The sequence below is a fragment of the Aethalodelphis obliquidens genome, unplaced genomic scaffold (genome assembly GCF_003676395.1).
Source record: "Aethalodelphis obliquidens isolate GAN/ISIS:26980383/991018 unplaced genomic scaffold, ASM367639v1 scaffold32, whole genome shotgun sequence".
NCBI lineage: Eukaryota > Metazoa > Chordata > Mammalia > Artiodactyla > Delphinidae > Aethalodelphis > Aethalodelphis obliquidens.
Window position 1 is genome coordinate 12,602,082 of NW_020837976.1, and position 22,684 is coordinate 12,624,765.

The following is a 22,684-nucleotide window of genomic DNA, read 5'->3' on the forward strand; positions in this document are numbered from 1 at the left end:
ATGAATCACCAAGGCTCAAAGCTCATGAATAAACATTCCTGTGGTTTCTGGAGATCTTCCCCGCAATGCTTAAACAGACATTCTATCTTCTCAAGGAAATGTAACTTCCCAAAACACTTCAAGAATTGAATTGGAAAATGTAAAGTTCTGCGTTGATCCTGGGTAAGATAAGAACTCTGATCTTACCAACTCCTTTCCTTGAGAGATCGTATCGTTGTCAACTTGTGACTTTTATTTAACTTTCCATCCATTTTCCATTTAACTGTACTTTGTTTTAGGCCGCCCAGACCTGTAACCAGCATGAATGACAGCATGTTTTCCCACTCTGTCCCCTCCTCAGGAAGTCCTTTTATTACCAGGAGGTAAGTTCCAACCCTATTATAAAATAAACCTTTGGTAATGAGCCTTGATTTTGTGGCAAGAAAAATATTCTCCTTTAAGCCAAATGTAGAAGATTACTGTTAGAAACTAGTTTGTAAATATCTGTCACAAGTTGTTAATTTCATTCATTTGGATGTGTTTGAAGAGGGCTAGGATGGCTTTGGGAATGAATGTCACTTCTGGAAACTTGCATTTACAATCTATCCACAGTAAGAATGCAGGGTATATTTAAGTTTTACTGCTGACACACATGCATTCTGGCTCATTGAGAAAGTCACTTTTATAGCACTTGGAATGGCCCATTTAAGCCGGGGAATTGGAATTTCAAGATGCAACGGGGAATTACGATGGACATTCTGAAACATCTCGTAATATAAAGCTCCAGATATAAAAGAATCTTCTTCTTAGTGAACTCTAGAGTTCCTGAGGCTAGAGGCTCAAGACCAAATTTGGAAATATAGTTTCTACATAAGTAATTCATGGATAAGAACAAGAAATTTTAAAAAAAGAGGGTGGATGCATGTCTCATCTTTTTGCACAAAGATCCACTGCCCTGTAAGCAAACAGGTGAAGCAGATACTTCTCCTAAAACTAGCACAATGAACAGGCAGGGGTCAAGAGGTACGCCAAGTCATTTGATCAAATATCACAAATAAAGCACCAGAGAATTATTTTAAGGAATACATGGAGAAGGCTCACAGGAAGGCAGAAACAAAGGTAAGGACAATTGGAGTGAGTAATTGAATGTAAGATTTCAAATGCCTTTCGGTAGGAAACAAATGGCCTCATGTTTCAAAAACAAACATAATCAATCTTTTCCCTGAAGAGTTGCTGAGGTACCAATTTCCCTGTAATATCCTGGTACGTTCTAGTGAAGATTTGCAGACAGTGAGACTCAGAACACTGTTGATTTTTTCTCCGAGTTCCTGGATTTGTCCATCAGCAGGAACCTGAGATGAAGGTGTTCCCCATAATTGTAATCAGGGGAATAAACAGAATGGTGTTTCCCGCTATAAATTAAGCAAGTCTGTCACAGATAGAAATGGGAAGGCAATTGAACTGCATAACATCCACAGTGAAATCCTATGGTTGAAGCCCAGTTTATTCCTTTCAGCACTCCTTTTCGGAGCCACCAGCAGATTAAACCACATTTTCTAAGACAAAATCATAAACTGTAAAGTCTATTAGAAACATGGGCCTGTGCCTCTATCTTGGGACGATCTGGCGTGATGTTAACAAAGATATGCTTTTATTAGGAAGCTCTGCATTCTGCAAATGTCAAGCAGAGATAGACCCCATCCTTACTGAAGGTCATTTTATATCATTTCAGCTTGGACGGTGCTTTATGATGGATGCGTCTAGATGGATAACATGGCTTCTTCTACTCTAAAATATTCCTATAATATTTTGAGCTGTTCTGGTTCCTCCAGGGGGCATGGTGCCCCAAAATATGATCATTTCCCTTTCTTCCCATTTTCAGTCCTTCTGGAATGTTCCCTCTGAACCTCAAGCACGTTGTTTAAAGTTTGCAGTTCTTCCTATCGTCACGGAGGTTGGCCTCTGGTTTCTGTTTTAAGGGTGCCGTTCAATAAAGCTGTGTACACTGAACGTCTTTCCTCTCTGAGTGGGCCTTGCTCTGTCCATGGGAGGTTTTAACGGGGTCTCATTGTTTGCATCCCTCAGGTTACCTGAGGGGATAAGTGCATCCAGCCCTGTGGCTGAGGAGCATTCGCTCATAAAGCTGTATGTAAATCAGCTTGACCACAGCGCAGGGTCAGTATCCCAGCCCTGAAGCACTAATCGTAGTAGTAGTTCCATAGCTAGACCGCTAGTCCTGCTTCATCACTAAAATCCTCTTGTAGTATGCTTTGGTGGAGATACAGGTCTTCTGGGGTTTCATGAGATTCCATTGAGAATTTCCAACTTGAGCTGGACTGGTCAGCTCTTTTTCTCTTTTCCACTTTTCCACTTCTTTTATTGCTTTTATGTCTTCATGCCAGTATGTATGAGATGAGTAAATATGAAGAGTACCATGTTGGATCTCCTTCTTTGGACGATTCTCTGCTTTGGTACAGTTTGCAAGACCCCAGATGGTGATTCCTTAGACTCTTGTATTAAAGAGCCTCTTGGAATGATTTTAGCACTAACTGTGTGAGATCAGGACAACATCACATGGTTGGACCATATTATAGTAAAAGACTTGAGGATTTACATCTTTCTGTCCTCCTGGGCTTGGGCCATTTTCCCCCAGGTAGGGCAGTCTGATTCCTATTAAAGTAGCAATTTCACAACCAATTTCATGCTCTTAGTGTTTAATTTCTACCCGTTGATAATGCAGGTGGTGATCCCCTGTTTATTTCTTAGCCATGTCCATACGCTAAGGTTGATGGAAACCATCATGCCAAATGTAGGCATAAGTTAAAGCCCCTAATCTTCCTACAGTTGGAACTTAACCAAAGAAATAGGACCTAGAGCTCTGCCCTCACTCCTACCCCACCCCAACTGCCCCTGTTAAAACCGGATAAAAACTAAAACCTAAACAAGCCAAGAGTGGTGCTGGTCAGTGTTGAGGCTGCATTAAAAAAGTAAGGAAGTTTACCGTGCAGATACTTTATTTAGCCTGAGTTTTTGGTGTTTGGTATCGTGACAGATCTTACAGAGATAAAGCAGAATAAGGATGAATTGAAATCACTACTCCAGAATCCTCGCTACAAACTCCTGGCATTCCTCACATAGAGTCCTTTGCAAGCATACACTTTGATCTTCAAAAGGCACTAGGGCCTATCTTTGAAGTCTTTTGACATCCTGGTAACCTAACTCACACAGATTTATGAGGGTATACTACCACCATCTGCCCCATCCCCTGTTCTGATATCCGTTTCTAGCTATATCCTTGAGTCACTTTTCCCTTAACTTAAAAGAGGGAACTCCCAAAGGCACTCTCCCTTAACCCTTTGAAGTCGTCTGTGTGTGTGTGTGTGTGTGTGTGTGTGTGTGTGTGTGTATACTCAATGCTGATTAGCAGTTAGGCACAGTATGGATCAAATGACACAATTCATGGACAAATTCACTTCATTCATTTTCTTGATCATAACTATATCCCTAAACCTAGATTGTTTTCTTATACATGCATGAATTTATAGGAAAAGAACAACTAGATCAATGGAAATTTATCATTACCACTAGGAAGAGAACGCCAATATATGATGTATGATTGGGCAGCCAACATTAAGCTTATGAAAGATAGCCTGCCATTATGGCAAATATTATTGCAAGAGCCGACCACAAAGCCCTTCTCCCCCTCACTGCACACAGCATTATGCCTTTGAGCTTCTGCTGTTGGCATCAGTCCCCCTTTGTAAAATCTTAATTATCTTGCCAAAATCCTCACCTCATTTACGTGAGAGCTGACCAGTCCTTTCCATTTGGAAAATATTTCATTAGTTATGGCTATTATGGCCATTTCTTCATTAGCTACAATAAGGACATTCTAAAAATTTGAATGGCTAGATACTTTTACCTCCAGTTTTAGAAACTTCTCTTAAGGATTTTACAGATATTTTTATAAATGCAACCTCTCAAGTCTTAACCACTCACAAAAAGAATCACTTTGGCTATTATATCTAGCCAGAACTGATCACTGTCCCAAATATGAGAACATTGCTTATGATTCATAGAGTGTGTTGAACACAATCTAACATGCTATTTTCTGGTTTGTCTGAAAAGCATTTGGTTAATTACTAATACTGTATTAGGTCCAGGGGTGCCTATGGGAAAGATACACTGCCTTCCCCACGCACTTTCAAAATCCTGATTCCCCCCAATGGAACAGCCTTTGTGAGTTATTTTTGTGGGTTGACTGGTTGTTCAGTTGGTTGATTTGTTTGGGTTTTCAACCACAGAAAGGCTAATTCATGTGTCTTTTTCAGTTTTTTCAAATACTTTGCTTTCCCTAATCCAGATTTTTGATCTGACATGTAATGTTCAAACTAAATTTTAAACATTTGTGTTTTGGTAATCAAAAGTGAATAGAAATAAAATTGAGGTACTGAGTTCAGACTTTGCTTCTGAAAATCAGTTTTCTCCATGCTCAGTATTTTCTAAGATTAAAGTCCATCCCTTTTCAGTCAGGAAAGAAGGTAAATTTATAAATCAGCATCATAAAATAGATGCATTTATAAATCAACCTCAACTGAAGACTTCTTCATTCTTTCCACACTTTCTGGGCATGTTGTATGAAATTTGAAATAAACACTCTCTGCAAGTAATTATTTATTCCATGTAGCCCCAGAGCTCCACTAACATGCTAGATTTTTTTCGAACCTGAATTAAACTGGTCTTCGCACTCAACTCTATTTCCTATACTAAAATGTTAGTGTGTACTTAAATCTGCTGTCACCTCTTCTTCACTTTGATAACCTTTATTCTCTTACTAGAGTTGCTTTAGCTGCTGTCTGTGTGTGCTCTGTACCCAGCAAGCTTTTCTAGAGCATCTTTTGGCAAAAACACAATTGATACAGCTTGATACTATCTGGGGGACAGCATAGTAAATGTAGTGAATCAAATATGACCTAAGAATTATTATTTCTTCCACGGTATCTGCTTAAGGAGGTTTGACTTTCATGCCAGCCTGAATTGATGACAACTCATTTTCCCACTGAGACACTAAGCTATTTTTTAATGCTTGTTTGCTGATTTGCGTGTGGCAGGTATTTTATGTTTCAGATCAAAGATGTTGAAAGCTAGAAAACAAAAGGGGAAAAAGAGTTTTTCAAGAAATTATCTCTTGGTGAAACTGACTTGTGGACTCTTTTTTATTTAAAACTAATTTATTTTAATTAGTTTGATGACCTCGGTATAGATTGTTTTAATTACATTGAGAAGCAAAATGTTATTCCCAATTGACAGTCAGCGAAGGAGGGAGCCAAGTTTACAAGTCATTCTTCACAAAGCCCAAACACCAACAAGTTTATCAATCATTTAAGAATCAATAAAAAAGTAAATTTCTCTTCTTAATTTGCCATGGTTCAAATATCATTTTCCATTTAACCATTGTGATGATAATCATGCCACGTGACATAATTTGTTTATATTATATTGTTGCTCTGTGCAGGACTTTTATTTAAATCCTTTTATTTTCCTGTTCAGTAAAAGAAAAAAATATTTGGCCAGAGCTAATATAATAACACAGCATAAGCAGAAGTGGTTTTCAAAACTATATGGCAGGTTTAAGCAAAAATCCAGGGAGCATTTGTGTGTGATTTTGTTAGCTTAGAGTACCCCCAAAATGTTTACACTTAAGCAAAATCTTGGCATCAGTTGTCATTCTCCAAAACGAAAGGGTGAATTTAAATAAATAAATATGAAATATTTTGAAATTGTACTAATCTTCCAGAACGCATTATGCCAGTGTGTGTGTGTGTGTGTGTGTGTGTGTATGAAAATTTTTGGAAGAAGGCCATTCATCTTTACATATGTTCTTTTCCAGAGTATAAAAAGGAATTGGTGAGAAAATAAGAGAATTGTTTTTTTTAGAAAAGAATAATCTAAAGGAATATTTCCAGCCTCTTTTCTTTCAGCAGAACACATGAAATTCAAATTTCACCTTGTCATACCCTCCAGGTATGATTGTCAACCACACCCAATAATGAAAATATGTGTGCTGAAGGAGGTGTTTATACATTGGCAGGGCCTGGTGAAAAGAAAATAATGACAATAAGAAAAAGAGACGTGTATACACACAATTTTAGGGATGGTAGCATTGCTTCTCCTTGGGACTCAGATTAGAAAAGATTTATCACCCACAGTCAAGAGGAGCCCCAGGTAATTAGCCGGAATGCATTTAAATTTGAAAACGGGGCATGCAGAAGATGGAGAAGTTTCCAGAGCTAGAGCTGCAGGAAAGCCATTGGCACGTTTGGATGCACTGACATGCTGGAAGCAATCACTTCGTGATAAGGCCCTAGGTTCCAGTGTTGCCTGATCCCAAAGCCCACAATGAATTGGAAATATCGCCAAACTTCTCCAAGCAGACTGCCAGAGCTGCAAAATGAAAGTTTAAACATCCAAATTATTCTATAAAATATCGTGAGTGTACCTTGCTTTGAAGAGATTATCATAAATTACCTGATGTCACTACCTTTGCAACAACTCAGGAGAAAATTTTTTTCACTTTGTTTCCCTTCTTCAAGCTCCTTGGGAGCTGCAGAAGAAATTCTGGTGAAGATACTTCATGTGAACAGTCTTTATAGACCCAAGTTTTTAGTGAAACCTGCCTCCTGGTCTGCTCTCTAAGCTCTTGATCCATTTCATTTAGAAAGAGTACTTTTTTTAATTCTTGTTTTCATCATGCACTTGGCTTCCTCTATACATGGTCATGTTTTCTGCTTCCCAGAAATAAATGATTAGGAGGAGAATTCAAGGCTAGTTCTAGGTAGTACAGAAACTATGTGGGCACTGAGTACCAAAAGTCAGAAATGCTCTTGGCACTAGATGCTAACAGCTTTAGCAAAATGAGATAAATGCAGAGAATATCATCCCCATATATTCCAAGAACTGGTTTTCCCAAGGATTCATGTGGGAAAGGAAAGGAACATGAAAGGATTTAAATGATGCCTTCGAACCAGCACTGGCAAGGGCCAAGGCAAAGAAAATGGCAACGAAAGGACAAGACGTGTATATGGAGACATCTGCTCATCCCTTTGCGGAAAGAAGGGACTTGGAGATAGCAGGGGAGACAGGCAAGTGGCGTAGAGGAAGGAGAGAGAGGCCCAGAGAATTGGAGAGAAAGAAAGAATGAGCCACCAGAGGAAAATCGGGGCAACTGCTCACTTCCTGCTACCAACCCTGCCCATGCTGATGTCAGCAGGGTTCCTCCAGTGCCAGTGCTCATTAGTAAGTGGTGGGACACACTTCTGCAGCTTTACTGACACATCACCTTCCTCCCATAAGACGTCACCAGAGTAACTTATAACAAGCATATCCTCGTGGTTGATCCTCCCGTGTTTCTTTTTTTTCTTTCTTGCACATTCATCATCAGAGGTTGTAACTGTATAATTATTAGGCCTTTGATTTAGGAAATAACACAATTTCTGGGATTCAAGGGGAAAAGTAGCGTATGTAACAAGGCAGAGAAATGGTTTCATTTGGAGGGAAGAATTCTTAATATTTCACACAGTGTTTTGAGTGGTTTTATAGGGATCTGGAATCAATTATAGCGTGAGTAGATCTATCTTGTATTATCAAAAAAAAAAAGTTGGGGGAGGTGACTGGGCAGCAGTGAGACCGTAGTTACTGGATAATGAGCTATACTTCAGGAGACAAGGTTTGGAATGCTGTCTTGGTGGGATGGTGGGAAAACATCAACTCCAGTGGCTTAAGATGCTTATTTGCTCCTGATGGGCAGGTTTCATAGTCTTTGAAGGTGCAGATCAATATGCTTTAAAAAAGAATTAACTTCATCAGGAAAGCAAATTCTCCTAGAACATTGATTTCATTGTTAAGGTCAATTTTGTTTGTGTGCAGTTGTACTTTTTGAGTAATGGGTGCATTCCTGAAAAGCTGAGTAAAGTCATAATATTCAACAAACATGAATGCCTACTCTATACTAGATGTTTTCTTTATAGATCAAATTTGATTTTAAATTTACCAGAAGCCTCACGATTTAAGGAATCTTGTAGTGTATACTATTATAAAACAAGAATTCCAATTATACCGTGCCTAATTCTAATGTGATATTCATTTATAAGTTGCTATATTTTGTGCTTTGTGGTCTGAAAAAGTGGTACTTTGTAGTAAAACTTTTAAAGTTTTTAAGATTTTTAACTGCTTTATTAAGCATTCTTATATATATATATAGATTTATAACTTCTTGAAAAGTTACGGAAGTTTGTGGTAAAAATCTAATAATTTCAGTGCAAGTAATTAAAAACTTGGTATTCCAACAAAGTCAGTCACTTAATTTTTGTATTCTCCATGAAGGGCGAAAGGAGTAGTTTTAAGTACACCAGTGTTGCAGGGCAAATTGTTAACCTACAAAAGAACAAGCTCTCTTTAAGCACATTACAAGTACAGTTATAGAACTAAGAATCAATATCATATTTCCCAATGAACATACCTATTCATTATAGTTATAAATTCATTTATATTATATAAATTTTGGGTGCCTTTGGCTTGGCCACACTTTATTATTATTTATATTTCTATTTTCCTTTAATAAAACGACATTAAACTTTTTAATTTTTCATTAAAACTGCCAGTTAAAGTGAGTGTTCTTCCTAATCTAAAATGATAAGAATTTGCCCTATTGATTGGACTCTTCTTCACCAGTTATGGACACAAGGAGGATGAATATATGTTTATAAGGCTCAAAGGTTTATTTCTCTGTTTCTCTGAAAGTTTTCTTCACAGCTTCACAGGTGACTTGTGCCTGAAGCAGCAAAACACTTTTAATATGACACCCATCTCTAGGTAATTTTCAATTCTCTGTTCAACACAGGAAGTCGGAGAATAGAGGGCAGGCTGGAGAAATAAGCTTCTTGTGTGGGATCTGAAGGCTGGCAGGACTTAGTGAACTATTGGACTGTGTACAGTCTGTCATGAACGCTGGATGAATTGTCATTGTGTCTGGGCATATGCAATCTATTTGTTTAGCAAATAGCAGAGGTCAAATCTGGGATCATAGCGGCTTGTGTAATTGTAATTGTGGTTCTCAGGCCAGGTTGCTACTCCTAGTTCAGCTATGTGGAAATCTGAAAACATCTTGAACATTTCAAAGTAATGAAAGAGCTGTCCAAATGGAGCTTGGAAGTAGTCTTGGGAGTTTCTGTTGCCAGTTTCTATTCTTGAATGCATTGCCGAGTTTACGCTCTTCTTGGCTTTCCCATCTTATTAACCAGCTCTCCTCCCAAGGACAGTGAAGTCGAGCAGAGCAAACTGCTGGCTAGGGCTGCTCCAGCTTTGCTGAAGGGCAAAGGGTAAGTTAAAGCCAGAGTGTTCTGGAACCCTGAATTAACTAAACTAAAAATGCTGATTTCTTGTGTCAAAGATGCTTTGTGTTTGAAAGACCGTCTTTGATTGAGTCAAAGCAGCTCTGTTATAACCCCATTAACAGCACCAAGTAGTTATTTTGAGTAGACACATCTGTGTTGTTACTCGCTTTCCCTGATTTCCTTTTCCTTTTTTGAAATGACTAAGCTTCAGATTTGATTTTCCAAAGGATAATCTTTGCTTGCAACCTATTTCAGTGTATTTACTGTACAAATGAATTTCTTGGCCTTAGTGGTTTGAAGAATGCAATTCTGTTTTCTTAAAAGTTACTTGACCTAAGTGAAAATCTATTTTTAAAGAGAGTGAAATGGCATTGTGAATTTCATTGCTTGGATTTTGCTTGTGTTTCTTCATAGAACATCGCTTAGTTTTCCTTTACTTGCTTGGTTTTCTAGATGCCTTTTCGACCACAAACTCACTCCTACCTGCCCTGCTTATTTCTGTCCACCTGTCCTAACAACACCCTTTCTTTCCTCCTGCCCTGTTTCAGGATACAGTACAGTCTGAATGTGGCAGACAGGCTAGCTGATGAACATGTTCTCATCGGGTTGTATGTCAACATGCTCCGGAACAACCCATCATGGTTAGTGCAGGTTTGGCTGCTTGACTGTCCTGCGAGAGGGAAACAGTCTGATCTCTTGACAAGCAGTCTCAGCAAGGGGCAAAGTCACTGGATGCCAGAGGTGTCACTAAAGCATTTTTTTAACTGATCCAATTAAAATGTCTTGTGATATTACTTGGGACACTGCCCATTAATGTACCATAGAATTCACATTTTTGTTTATATCTTAGCTAAAGGGACAACTCATGTAAGCGGGTGCTGTGCTAAATATTAGCATCTAGGGAGATGCAAGACTCTGGGTCCCACCGGTCAGTTCTGTGTTACATGTGCCATGTCAAATTACTACATGACAGTAATGCAGGAATTTGTCTTATTCCAAGGACTTGTGTGTTTCTACTGATTTGGAGAACAATCCTGCATTCCCTTAAGATAGAAGTGAAGAAGAGGAAAAGTGATAGGATGGGATTATACCATGGAAATCATTTCATCAACAATGATAACAGTGGGAGAAATTGTCTTTCGACTCTTCTCTTACAAATGTTTCAGGGTAGCCATCCTGATACAGCCTGCTTTCAAGTCCCACAGTATTCAAAGCTTACTTTCCAATGTGCTACATGTGTGAATTCAGATAGCCTTATGTAATAGAATAAAGGCATTCCTAGAGTTTTTCCCTTTCTATTTTAGTTGTGACATAGTAGATTCCTCCCATTGGTTCAAGTTAGTTAATAATAAATATACATTTTCAATTTGAATGAAAATAAATGCACAAACTGTATAATTATCACGTTTCATCCTAGTTTAGACAACTGTTTTACAAATATGTTTAGCAAACCAGTTCCTTAGAAATATTCTATTTTACTTAATAACCCTAATACATTTTCTCTGAACTGAGAGCCTATGGATTTTTTGCCATTATAACTATTAAGTGAGCCAATGGGTTAAATTGCCTTTAAAATTGGTCCCCTTTCTTCTGCTGTGTCACAGAAAGCATCCCTCAAACATCTGGCATTCATCACCCTCACCACTTGGTATTGTTAACCACTTCTTTGTTTCTAGAACTTTCCTCCCTTGATGGCTTAGAACTATTTTTTGCAAGATTAGTACATGAGATGACTTTAGGTGATACACTGATGAACATTTATTTGTTTTAATAGTTATATATTTATCTTCATTTGAACTTTTAAAAATATATGTATATAACCAGTGTACTGGTTTAATTTTATACTATATGCTACTCTTTCAGGAGATAAAAATGCACTCTTCAGCTAAGCCCATCTCTTTGTTCAAATTTTCCCGGCTTGTAGATCGAACAGTTCCTCTTCTTTCTTACATCTCAGCCTCTCAAAACTACGAGTGGAGTGATGGTTTTCATCTTATTCCCAGTGAATTTGGTTCCCCGATGTTATATGGTAGCTGAAACAATAGAACTAAATACTAAATTAACGCCCCCCCAAAATTTGTGTTGGTAATCTTCAAAGCAGGATATAGTCGATAAAGAGTCAATCATGTCTGAATGCAATGATGTGATCTCACACCCTGTCCTCTCCTGTCCTTTGGAGTGTGTGTCCAAAATTCTAGCACACTCTGGTTATTTCCACCACTCTTCTTTGACCTTTTCTTAATTAAAGTTGTAACAGAGAAATCTCCAAAGAGGAAAGTGCAGAGTTTGTCACTCCCAGCCCTTTTCCCTCCTCAAGTGGTTAATCATATTGACTTGATGGTCACTTAAGACTGTAAAATGGTCTCAGTAGAGACACCTTACATCGACTTGATGAAAGATAGATGTGACTTGTATTTTGAAAACAAAGCAGAATTTAAGACTGATCAATGAAGCTGACTCGGTTTTAAAAGCTACTGCCCTCCATAATTCTCATCACTTTGTTCCGTCCTTAAAAAATTCCAACTTCTCTTTTCTCAGTTTGCTCCTTCCCTTTCCTTGCTGTTTAATTAGATCCTAACCATTCCCCACATCTGCCAGGATTCTGTAAGCGATGCAGTGATGTCTCCCCTCCTTTATCATCATTATAGCTCTGCTGCTTAACCGTCATTCAACTGTGGTGAGATCTATAATGGTAGTAATTACAAGAGCCACCAGTTTGTAAAGCATTTGCCTCATGATAAGCACTGTGTTTAAAACTTTATTTACGTAATTTCCCCTGGTCCTTAGATAAGCCGGTAAATACTCTCATCCCCATTTTATCGATCAGTAAAGGTATCAGTTTAGAGAGTTTACATGACTCTCCCACAGGCACATAGCTACTACACAGTGGGGCCGGGATTTCAACTTTTATCTAGCTGATCCCAAACTCATAACCACTGTGATACATTGCATCTTATAAAACCTACATAAATGCATGCCCTCCAGAAAGCTCTTCTGGACATTCCACAGCTGCATCCACCACATCTCTATTTACTGAAATTGCATATCCCATTGTATTATTTGTATTTCATTTTAACAAATATTTTGAGCACATACTAGTAATAGAAATAGTGGTTGTTCATAAGTTACCAATTATGTATTTAGTTCTGTGCCTTGTGATTTCTCATTTTAGTTGTAAGCTTCAAAAAGACAAAAATTTTCTCTTCAGCCTCTTGGACCTCATCACAGCAGCCAGAATATGAATAATAAATTTTACATTTATGAAGTGCTTCAAAAATGGCAAAGCCCTTTCCCACACATTATTTAATCTGCTTGTCAAAGCCCTGTAGGTTTAGATATTATTATTGCCATTTCACTGATAAGAAAATGCCCGGTTACAAGACATCAAGTGACTTATCCAAGGTCACCTGCCAGCAAGGTCTTCTGATATTGAGTCCCATCTGTTTTCCACCTCCTACCTCGGCCTTCCTGTCTGTGCACCCTTCATGAGATGGTCTATAAAGAGAAATTTAATAGTTGTTCTTGCTTGAAAGGTGTGTTTTTGTAAGTATTCATATATGCTCCTAATTCACTCAGTGTAGGGGCCTTCTCCCCTATATCAACTGCTTAGCACAATGGGAAACTGACTCATCTGTAAATAGTTTGCTGCTAAATTAAAGATATTCTTAGGTGCCCTTGCTGGTTCTGATGTCAGATAAGCCAAATAAATAAACTGTAGATCAAGGGCAAAGTCCTACTGTCTTCCTAATTCCTAAGTGAAGTTTTAAAAGCCTTAATGGTTTTCAAGCACCTTCTTCACTGGGGGAGGAGAGGTCTCAGAGTTATCCAGTGAGGGCTTTTTCTGGCCTCTCCTAAAGCTTATCAAGTGCCCAGGCTTGCTAGTGGTTTATAGGACAGATGGTGGCAGGCAGACCAAAGGAGGTTGCAAACCAGCCCAGAACTTCCAACTCTAACCATAGTTTTAAGCCTTGATGCTTACCAGTCAGAAGCTTCTGGCACGTTTCTCTCAACTCTGAAAAGGCCCCTTGTGTAAGGGAGGGAAGCAGTACCGTGAAAGGGTACAGTCTATACTTTGACGTCATGATCGATTGCTGTCACTTTGTTAGACCCCTGATCTCATATAATTAGGTTGATATCTGTCCTGCTTATGTTTTTCTCAAGTACAAGAAATGGGACATTTTGACGCCTATTTCCGGGTTTCACGTACGAGGTCTAAGTTGTTACTTGCTCACTTACTTCCTTTACTAGAGTCCTATGGCACTTAGTTCACAGCCCAGACCCATCACCGGGGCTGCAAGCCTGTGTGTGATCTAGCCCTCGCCTACCCCTCTCCCAGCCCCAGCTCTCATGGGGTTCTCCCACTCAACCACAATATTTAGTCACATCAGCTTTTCATCAGTTCCTAAAAAAAATTCCTAAAACTGCCTCAAAGACCATGATACTAGTTCTTCCCCTATGCCTAGAACATTCTTCCCCATTTTCCTCCTGCCCTTTCCTTCCACACACACATGAACTGGCTCCTTCTCTGGCTTCCAGACCCTGATTAAAGGCACCTACCTACTCAGGTAGGTCTCCCATATTAGTCTGATCACGGAATACTATTTATTTCATTCTTGTCATAACTGTTATCATTGGTTCCTTGGTTGGTTGGTTCACTCCTACCTTCCTCTTGTGGGGCAGACCTTCTCGGACTTGTTTGCCACCATCTCTCTGGCACCTAGCACAGTGCCTGGCACACAGTAAGTGCCCAATAAATGTCCATTGATGTTGGAGAATATTGATAGTGCCACAGATATAAAATTCCCGCTCACCCTAAACAAAATTGTTAGGAGTCCTCAGAAAATCTTTTTTACTAGAAAAATACTTTTTGCTATTAAAAAAATCACCTATTATAAATTAACCCTGAAATTGAACATTTAGTATAAGAGTATAAAATAGGTGAAAAAGTAAAGTATTAAACTTGACTTGGGTAGAAGTGATAAATGTGGATAAAGACGAGAAGCAGCAATTCACTGATGTGACAAAAGCAACTAATAAGGGGCAAAAAAAAACCTAAAAGTGATGTTGGGCAAAAAAATTTTTTTTTAATTTTTTAATGTTCTCTGACATTTTCCACTTTGTATCAGTTCACTATGGCTACTGTAACAAAGTACAACAGACTGCGTGGCTTGGACAACAGAAGTTTATTTTCTCACAGTTCTGGAGGCTAGAAGTCTTAGACCATGGAGCCTGCAGGGCTGCTTCTGCTGAGGCCTTTCTCCTTGGCCTGCAGATGGCTGCCTTCTTGCTATGTCCTCACATGGCCTTTTCTCTGTGCACATACATCCTTGTTGTCTCTTCCTCTTCTCATAAGGACACCAGTCATATTGGATTAGGCCCCCACCCTTATGACCTCATTTAACCTTAATTACCTCTTTAAATTCCCATCTCCAAACACAGCCACATTCTAAGGCACTGGGGATTAGGGCTTCAACACATGAATGTGAGGAGAGACAATTCAGTCCATAGCATGCTTCTACACTGAATCCACTGAATTGTATGCCTTTAATATTTTTAATGTGTAGGCTAAGATTTGACTGACTCTTTTCAGTAAATGTTGTGATTTTGAAAAGTATAAGTTTATTGCAAGCTGCAGAAAGGAAAAGAAATTATTATCCACACATATTGAAAAGTATCTTCTTTTATGAGTTTTCATTTCCTTGTTAACACTACTCCTTTTCTTTTGTAAAATGTTTAGGACCTTCAGTTATAGAACTAGACTTCTGAGAAAAACATTTCCTTAGAATCCTAAAAATGTAAACCTTCTAAAGAATGTCAGAAGTGAGCCAACCTTTATTTGTCCAACTAATTCTTGGGTAGTTCCTGCTATGTTCTAAGCACTGTGCAAAACACTCAAGTTCCAAGGGTGAAGAGATTGAACCATTCTGTCCTCAAAGAAGTTACAGTTTAGTGAAGGATAAAGACAAGTGAAAAGGGCAATTAAAATGCAAGAAGAATGCAACATCATTTATAAAGTAGTCTTGCTTTTTTTTTTTTTTTTTAGCAATAGAGACGCAGACAGAGAGAACAGACTTGTGGACATGGGGGGAAGGGGAGGTGGGATGAATTGGGAGATTAGGATTGACATATATACACTGCCATGTGTAAAATAGAAAGCTAGTGGGAACCTGCTGTATAGCACAGGGAGCTCAGCTCGGTGCTCTGTGGTGACCTAGATGGCTGGGATGGGGGGTGGGGTGGGAGGGAGGTCCAAGAGGGAGGCTATATTATGTATACATATAGCTGATTCATTTTGTTGTACAGCAGAAACTAACACAACATTGTAAAGCAACTATACCCCAATTTTTAAAAAAGCAAAGAGATAACAGCTATAACAAGGGCAGCAAAGTGCAGAGGGCTATAGAATATATAAGGAGCAATGGACCTGAATTTGGAGGTCAGACATGAGGGCAGGAAATGGAAGCCAAAGCCAATACCAGAATGAAGAGGAATTAGCCAAGCAGAAGTGAGTGGAGGAGACAGAGAGACCATTCAGGACAGAGAGAATATGGTTCATTTGAGGAAATTAAGTGTGTTAAGGCCACGGGGGTAAAGGATGAAGCTAGACTATGCAGGACCTTATAAGTCTTATTTAGGAATTTGAAAAATGAGAACCTATTGAGAATTTTATGCATAAGAATGTTACAGCCAACTTCACTTTTAAAAGATCGATGACTTGAGGACAGGAAATGAATTGGAGGAAAGAATAACTCTCAAATCAGAGTGACCTACTGAGAGGACTTTACACTCATTCAGGATGAGATGATGGTGGCCTGGGCCACATTGGTGAGAGCTGGAATGGAAGGAAATGGAGGAATTTGTGAATTTGTAGAGGTAGAAGGCATGGCCTTGGTGGACGATTGTAACATAGTGGGTTATCAAAGTCAGGGTCTTGATAAAGGAGTTTGAAGGCACCTCTATGGAGAAGCCATTGTTATGGTAAGTTGTTTTATTATTATTATTATCCATGAAGATTCCTATGGCATTTTGCTCTCAACCAACTGTGAAAGACAGGACATACCCTGGGAAAGTCATCCTCCACTTAAGTAATAACTAATAATGCCTTCTCAGGCAGTAATCCTCCTAATAGCTATTTGCATTTTAATAAAAGAGTAGTGACACTTAATGACCTTAAAAAGTAATCTCTAAAGTTCCTGTCACCATTCAGACAAATGGAAAAAATATGAAGGAGAAATGAAGAAGTATTTCTGGTGCCCTTTAGATCACATTATTATTTGTGTTTTTTGTTGTTTTTTTTTAAACATAGGTGAATCTCTTCATGACTCAAGTATAGACAAATACTTTTTTCTTTTACATTTATTGTGATTTTTTTTTCTTTTTTTTTTTTTTGGCCGCACAGCTTGTAGGATTTTACTTCCCCAACCAGGGCTTGAACCCCAGCCCTTGGCAGTAAGAGCACAGAGTCCTAACCCCTGGACTTCCAGGGAAACAGGCCTGCAGAGAAACCAGAGAAATGTGAACAAACCTTGAGTTCCCAGAAATCCCTGCTAAATCACAATTTAGGAAGCCCTAGCTCAGCTGGGGCCACTTGAGTTTCCTAGATGCCATTTTGAAATCACTAGCAACAGACACTGGCCATGTATTTAAGGCAGAAAGTGGAGAGTTTTCAACGTAATAGTTTTCCCTATTCTGAAATGCAGTCTACACAGCAGACCCTTTTAAATTCATCATGGTCTTGTAATAAGATTACTGATTATAAAGTCTGGAAATGAATAGGCAGGGATAGAGACAATGTTGGAATTGGTATTTCTTTAATGATTTAGGGAATTATTGGCCATTCGTTTCCGACTATTTGTAATTGAAGTCTTGAAATAATGGAATTTATTAGGTGAACGCCTCATTCACCCTTGTATAATGCGAACGTACTGAAATGGCACATGTGGACTTATAAATCGTTTGTGTGCACAAAGGGGCAATACATCACTCCACCCCTCATTCACTCGGTGCTGGAGGAAGGAGAAGCAGGGGAAGTATGAGTTATAGCTTACTAGATGAAACCCCATAACTTCCCTTCTTACATTTCCAGGAGGCTTTTTTTTTGATATAACCTTCATATTATTTATACTTGCTGGTCATTCATGATAAAAGGCACTTTTATCATGAGGTTTTTTATCAAGGTTTTTTTTATTATTTATTTATCAAAACACAAATGTTTTTGACAAAGTCACTTTCAGGCATTCAAACAGATCATCGTCCTGGGCTTGGAGCTTTGGGCCTTGTTGTCTACACAAACTGTGTTGAGTTAGGCATATGGTCTCTAATACAGCAGCCAGAAAATGACCAATGTGTTAAAATCAAATTAAATTGTTTCTTTCTTGGGTGGTTTTATGTTTAAAGTAAGGACAGCATAAACTTTCACTTTCTCATTGAAGCTGTAACAAGAAATTCAGTTATTATTTTTAACCACTGCAGAGGGCAGATGTGTTTTATAACACATCTGCTTTTCTTTTTATTTATTTATTTTTGGCTGCATTGGGTCTTCGTTGCTGTGCTCGGGCTTTCTCTAGTTGCGGTGATTGGGGGCTACTCTTCGTTGCGGTACACGGGCTTCTCATTGCAGTGGCTTCTCATTGCGGAGCACAGGCTCTAGGTGTGCAGGCTCAGTAGTTGTGGCACACGGGCTTAGTTGTTCTGAGGCATGTGGGATCTTCCTGGACCAGGGCTCAAACCTGTGTCCCCTGCATTGGCAGGTGGATTCTTAACCACTGCGCCACCAGGGAAGTCCTAACACATCTGCTTTAAACATCTGTTTTAAAGCATCCATTGTCCAGAACTAATTCAGCCTTTTGCTAGTAAAAATAGTTTCTTATTCCAACTTTAAATTTGTATGCTGGTTGAAATCTCAATCCACTGGGATTAATACTACACATAGGTGAGCCCTGAATCCTAGAATATCTGTCTTAAGGGAATTTGTGTGAAAATATCACAATGCTATATGGATATGAAAAATGATGTCTTTTATATGGCTTACATTTGGGGTTCATTTCATGTGTTTAACTTTTCCATTTTATTTTCAAGATCTTCTAGATCCTTGCTACTCAAAGTGTTGTCCTTGGACCAGCAATACCAACGTATCTTGAGAGTTTGTTGGAAATGCAGATTCTGGGGTCCCATCCTACCCCCCCACCCCACCCCCACTCCAGAATCAGAGACTGCATTTTCACAAGATCCCTACGTGATATGTATACACACTAATGTTTGAGAAGCCCTGCTCTAGATAGCTGTTGGATTGTAGATGACATTTTGAAGGAGCCAAGAATCATTAATGAATCCGAACAGGTTACTCAAGAGGCAAAATAATAATAAAACTGTATTACCTAATATTTTTGAGCATTTAATGTGTTCTAGGCATCACACCAGCTTGACGTTTTTTACATGCATTGTCTCATTTAGGCAGCAGGAAAGTGAAGGCTCTTTTTCTGAGGATGAAGAAGTGACTTGGTAAATGGAGAAATTCAGGAATATTCTAGGTAGGGTACGGTAACTTAGAGAAAAGGGCTAAATCTAGTGGAAGAATTCAGGATAAGAACAGGTACAGTTTACATATGTGAGGAATATAGACTAGCACATAGATAAGGGAAACAGGAATATCTTCCAAATGACCAGAAAAAAATGTTACATAACAGATTCCACCAAGCAGAGAAGAGCTACTTGGAAGTGACATAGCTAATATGCTGCAATTTTCATTCATCTTCTCACTTTAGAACAAAGGTTGAAAGACTATGTTGCATGTTTACTTTTTATGTAAGTGTACAAATAAATAATATAAATGTATATTACTTTATATGGATCCAAGTCTTTCAGTGGATAATTTTTACAACCTTAACATTGGCATAGAAGTGTGTCATTTTTCACGTATAACCATGAGTATTGACTTTTTTTCTTTAAGGAACAGGCTTAAATATAAGCCAGTGGAGAATATAAGTATATTTGGGGATTGAGAGGAACTGGTTTCTAATCTTGATCCTGGCCTGATACTCACCATAATAACTGATAAACTAAACTATGACCAACTAGTCTATTAACAGCATTAGTGTTACTGGTATGTTTCACAGACTTTTTTTTTTAGTGGCATCCAAAACTTAGTCTTACATGAAGGGCTTTCTGAAATATCAACTCTCTAGGAGAGTTGAAAATGCTTCTATTTGCATTAGTTTTTTTAAGGGGTCAGATTATTCTTATTCTAATAGGAAGAATTTTTATAAATTTATAGGAGACACTAAATGATTCCCACTCATGTCATTAGAAGCCACTACCATAATTCTACTTCTCTGGAAGTAAATATAAAATGGCAAGTTACCTGGGTAGTAGTACTGTAGATGAGAATTATATTCATTGTGTATTGCTGCATAACAAATTACCCAAGAGCTCAGCAGCTTAAAAGAACAAACACCGTGGGTGAGGAATCCATGTTTGGCTCAGGACTTTCTCGAGGTTGTAGTCAAGCTGTGGGTGGGCTGTGATCTTATCTAAAGGCTCTACGGAAGGGGATCCAGTCCCATGGTTACTGGCTGGCTTCAGTTCCTCCTCATGTGGGCCTTTCCACAGAGCCGCCTGTGCATGGCATCCAGCTTCCCACAGGGCAAGCAATCCAGAAGGGCTCGAGAGAGAGAAAACATGCCCAAGACAGAAGCCAGGGTCTTTTTATAACCTAATCTTGGAAGTTACCTTCCATTACTTCCACCACATTCTATGCATTAGAATTAAGTCTGTTAAGTCCAGCCGTACTACAATAAATGAAGAGGATTACACAATACCAGGAGTGGGGGATCACTGGAGGCTGAACAAATTGGTTTCTTCTTCCTTCTTGCTTTCATATTGTCTATCATGTTGGTTTCAGACGTGTATTACTTTGTCATAAGGAAATTAAATTGTTAAAGGCAATATAACTAAATTAAAGAGAAAGTATTCTTTCATCAGAAATGTTGATCAGGAAAGTCACTCCTCTTTGGAGATTTCTTTGTAAGGTAGGATTTATTAAGGACCTTCCTGGCCACATATTAGATCACATCATGAATCCAGGTCTGATGTCATTAACCTAATAGGATTTTGTATAACGATCAAATTTTTTGCACTGAAACATTGAAATAGCCAACCCACTCCAGGTGGTAGTATGAATATTCCCGTCTTTTCTCAGTTGCCTGACTGACTCTTGCTCTGTTCTCAATAGTATGCTTGAGAGCTCCACCCGGCTTGATGAAGAGCACCGGCTGATCGCCAGATACGCGGCAAGACTGGCAGCAGAGTCCACTTCGTCTGTAAGTACTCTGAACGAGCGGATGTCACGTTGATTGTTACCCTAATAGCTGACGCCACAACAACAGAGCTGAGTAGTTGCTACTGTGCCGTCTGCAAGACCTAAAAACGATCTGGCCTTCCACTGCTTCCATTTTCACTTTCCAGCTATCATTCTGGTCTAGCATGAGTCAGAGCTCAAGGTATTCCTGTTACAATAGTGCTGAACCAGACCAATATCCACTTTCTCTGGATAATTCCTAATCAGTTAATATAAAGAACAAGCAATGATTCAAATCCACAACTGGCTCAGATAAGTTTCTACTTTTATCAATATATCAAGAAATATATATCAAAAGTTGTTTCTACTTTTCTCAATATAGCAAGAAAGAGAAAATTATGTCATAAAATCAAAAGAAAACTCTGCATCACATGTCAAAGTTCCCATATGCCAGCTATAGAAGACCATTTAGGATATAAAATATAGGACCTCACACTTCTTCATTAGCAACACAAATCGTTTCTTTGTTAAAAGAAATGCTAATTAAAAATGATAGAAAAGCTTTATAAAAGCCAGACCTTTACCAAGTTTAAACCTTTCCCTATGGTTAGTTTTCTAGAAATGAAAAATCAGGCTGAGTTTCACCATGTCTTTGGGCTTAGGCAATGGGTGTTATTTTTTAAAGCTTGGCATTCTTTGGTAGAAAGATTAGTTGTAATTTTTTTTAATTTGCTTTAAAAGCACTAAAGACTGACATTGAGGAATTTCTATAATGTACGGTAGAGCAAAGAAGGCAAGGCACAGGGAATTCTACATAATCTGACCCTGCTTTTACAAAACAATATCAAATAAGCCCTTGACTAAATACACATACACATAAATACATATATAAATATGGTATATGAGGTATATATACATATATATTCTTATATAATCATATTCTTATATATATGTGATTATGTAAGAATGGAGAGGGACTTCCCTGGTGGTGCAGTGGTTAAGAATCCGCCTGCCAATGCAGGGGACACGGGTTCGAGCCCTGATCCGGGAAGATCCCACATGCTGCGGAGTAACTAAGCCCGTGCGCCACAACTACTGAGCCTGTGCTCTAGAGCCCACATGCCACAACTACTGAAGCCCACGTGCCTAGAGCCCATGCTCTGCAACAAGAGAAGCCACCGCAATGAGAAGCCCATGCACTGCAATGAAGAGTAGCCTGCTTGCCTCAACTAGAGAAAGGCCAAGCGCAGCAATGATGACCCAACGCAGGCAAAAATAAATAACTTTATTAAAAAAAAAAAAGAATGGAGAAAGTTATGACTGCGTATACACCAGTTGTTAAAGCTGGTTGCAATCCATCAGTGTAAAATTACATATATGAATACAGAAATGCTAAAAGTATGTTGACCAAAAGAAGAAAAGAAAGTCATATTAACTATGACTTTAAAGCTATACAATTTTTAATTGTATATTACAGTGGTTAAACAGTAACTCTAGAGAAAGAGATACTTCAGCAGTGATATATTTTTTTAACCCCACCTTTACTGAAAGAATAGTTGCGATGGGAACAGCATGGCAAGAATGAACTAGTTCCCCAAAGATTTCAAGTCAGAAAGCTAAAAACCAATTTGTCCCATGTTTTGTATATTTGCCTGCCAAAGGATTCTATTCTGCTTTCCACTGCATAGATGTGCTCCAGATCCCCAAAAAAGCTGGTCCTTAGGAGAGGAATGGCCATTTAATTTTACGTTTTGCTTTTTTTGTTTTGATAGAAATAGTTTTTTCTTTCTTGTGCATATCTCACGACTCCTGTCTTTTCAAACACAGGTCAGTTCCCCTTCCCAGTACTAAATAGTATAAACCACATATTTTCCAGCAGCCAGCGCAGCAGAGGAGTGCCCCTGACATCACCTTCACCATTGATGCAAATAAGCAACAAAGGCAGCTGATCGCAGAACTAGAAAACAAGAACAGGTAAGGTTTTTGGGACACTCCTGCTTCTTTCTTTCTTTACAGC

General features: G+C 38.7%; 1 protein-coding gene across 9 annotated transcripts in view; it reads left to right on the top strand.

Annotated features, from left to right (window-relative positions):
* Nucleotides 1-22,684, top strand: part of DTNA (dystrobrevin alpha) — a 388,958-nt gene that overhangs the window by 330,073 nt on the left and 36,201 nt on the right. For 4 of the 9 annotated variants that reach the window (XM_027127719.1, XM_027127718.1, XM_027127721.1 and 1 more), the window contains 3 exons: nucleotides 279-362; nucleotides 20,602-20,689; nucleotides 22,544-22,641. In XM_027127719.1, the coding sequence (XP_026983520.1) occupies nucleotides 279-362; nucleotides 20,602-20,689; nucleotides 22,544-22,641 (270 nt within the window). Of the gene's footprint in view, nucleotides 1-278; nucleotides 363-2,064; nucleotides 2,155-9,278; nucleotides 9,357-9,919; nucleotides 10,013-20,601; nucleotides 20,690-22,543; nucleotides 22,642-22,684 lie in introns of all 9 variants that reach the window. The other 5 variants (XM_027127722.1, XM_027127717.1, XM_027127724.1 and 2 more) reach the window with 5 other exon arrangements.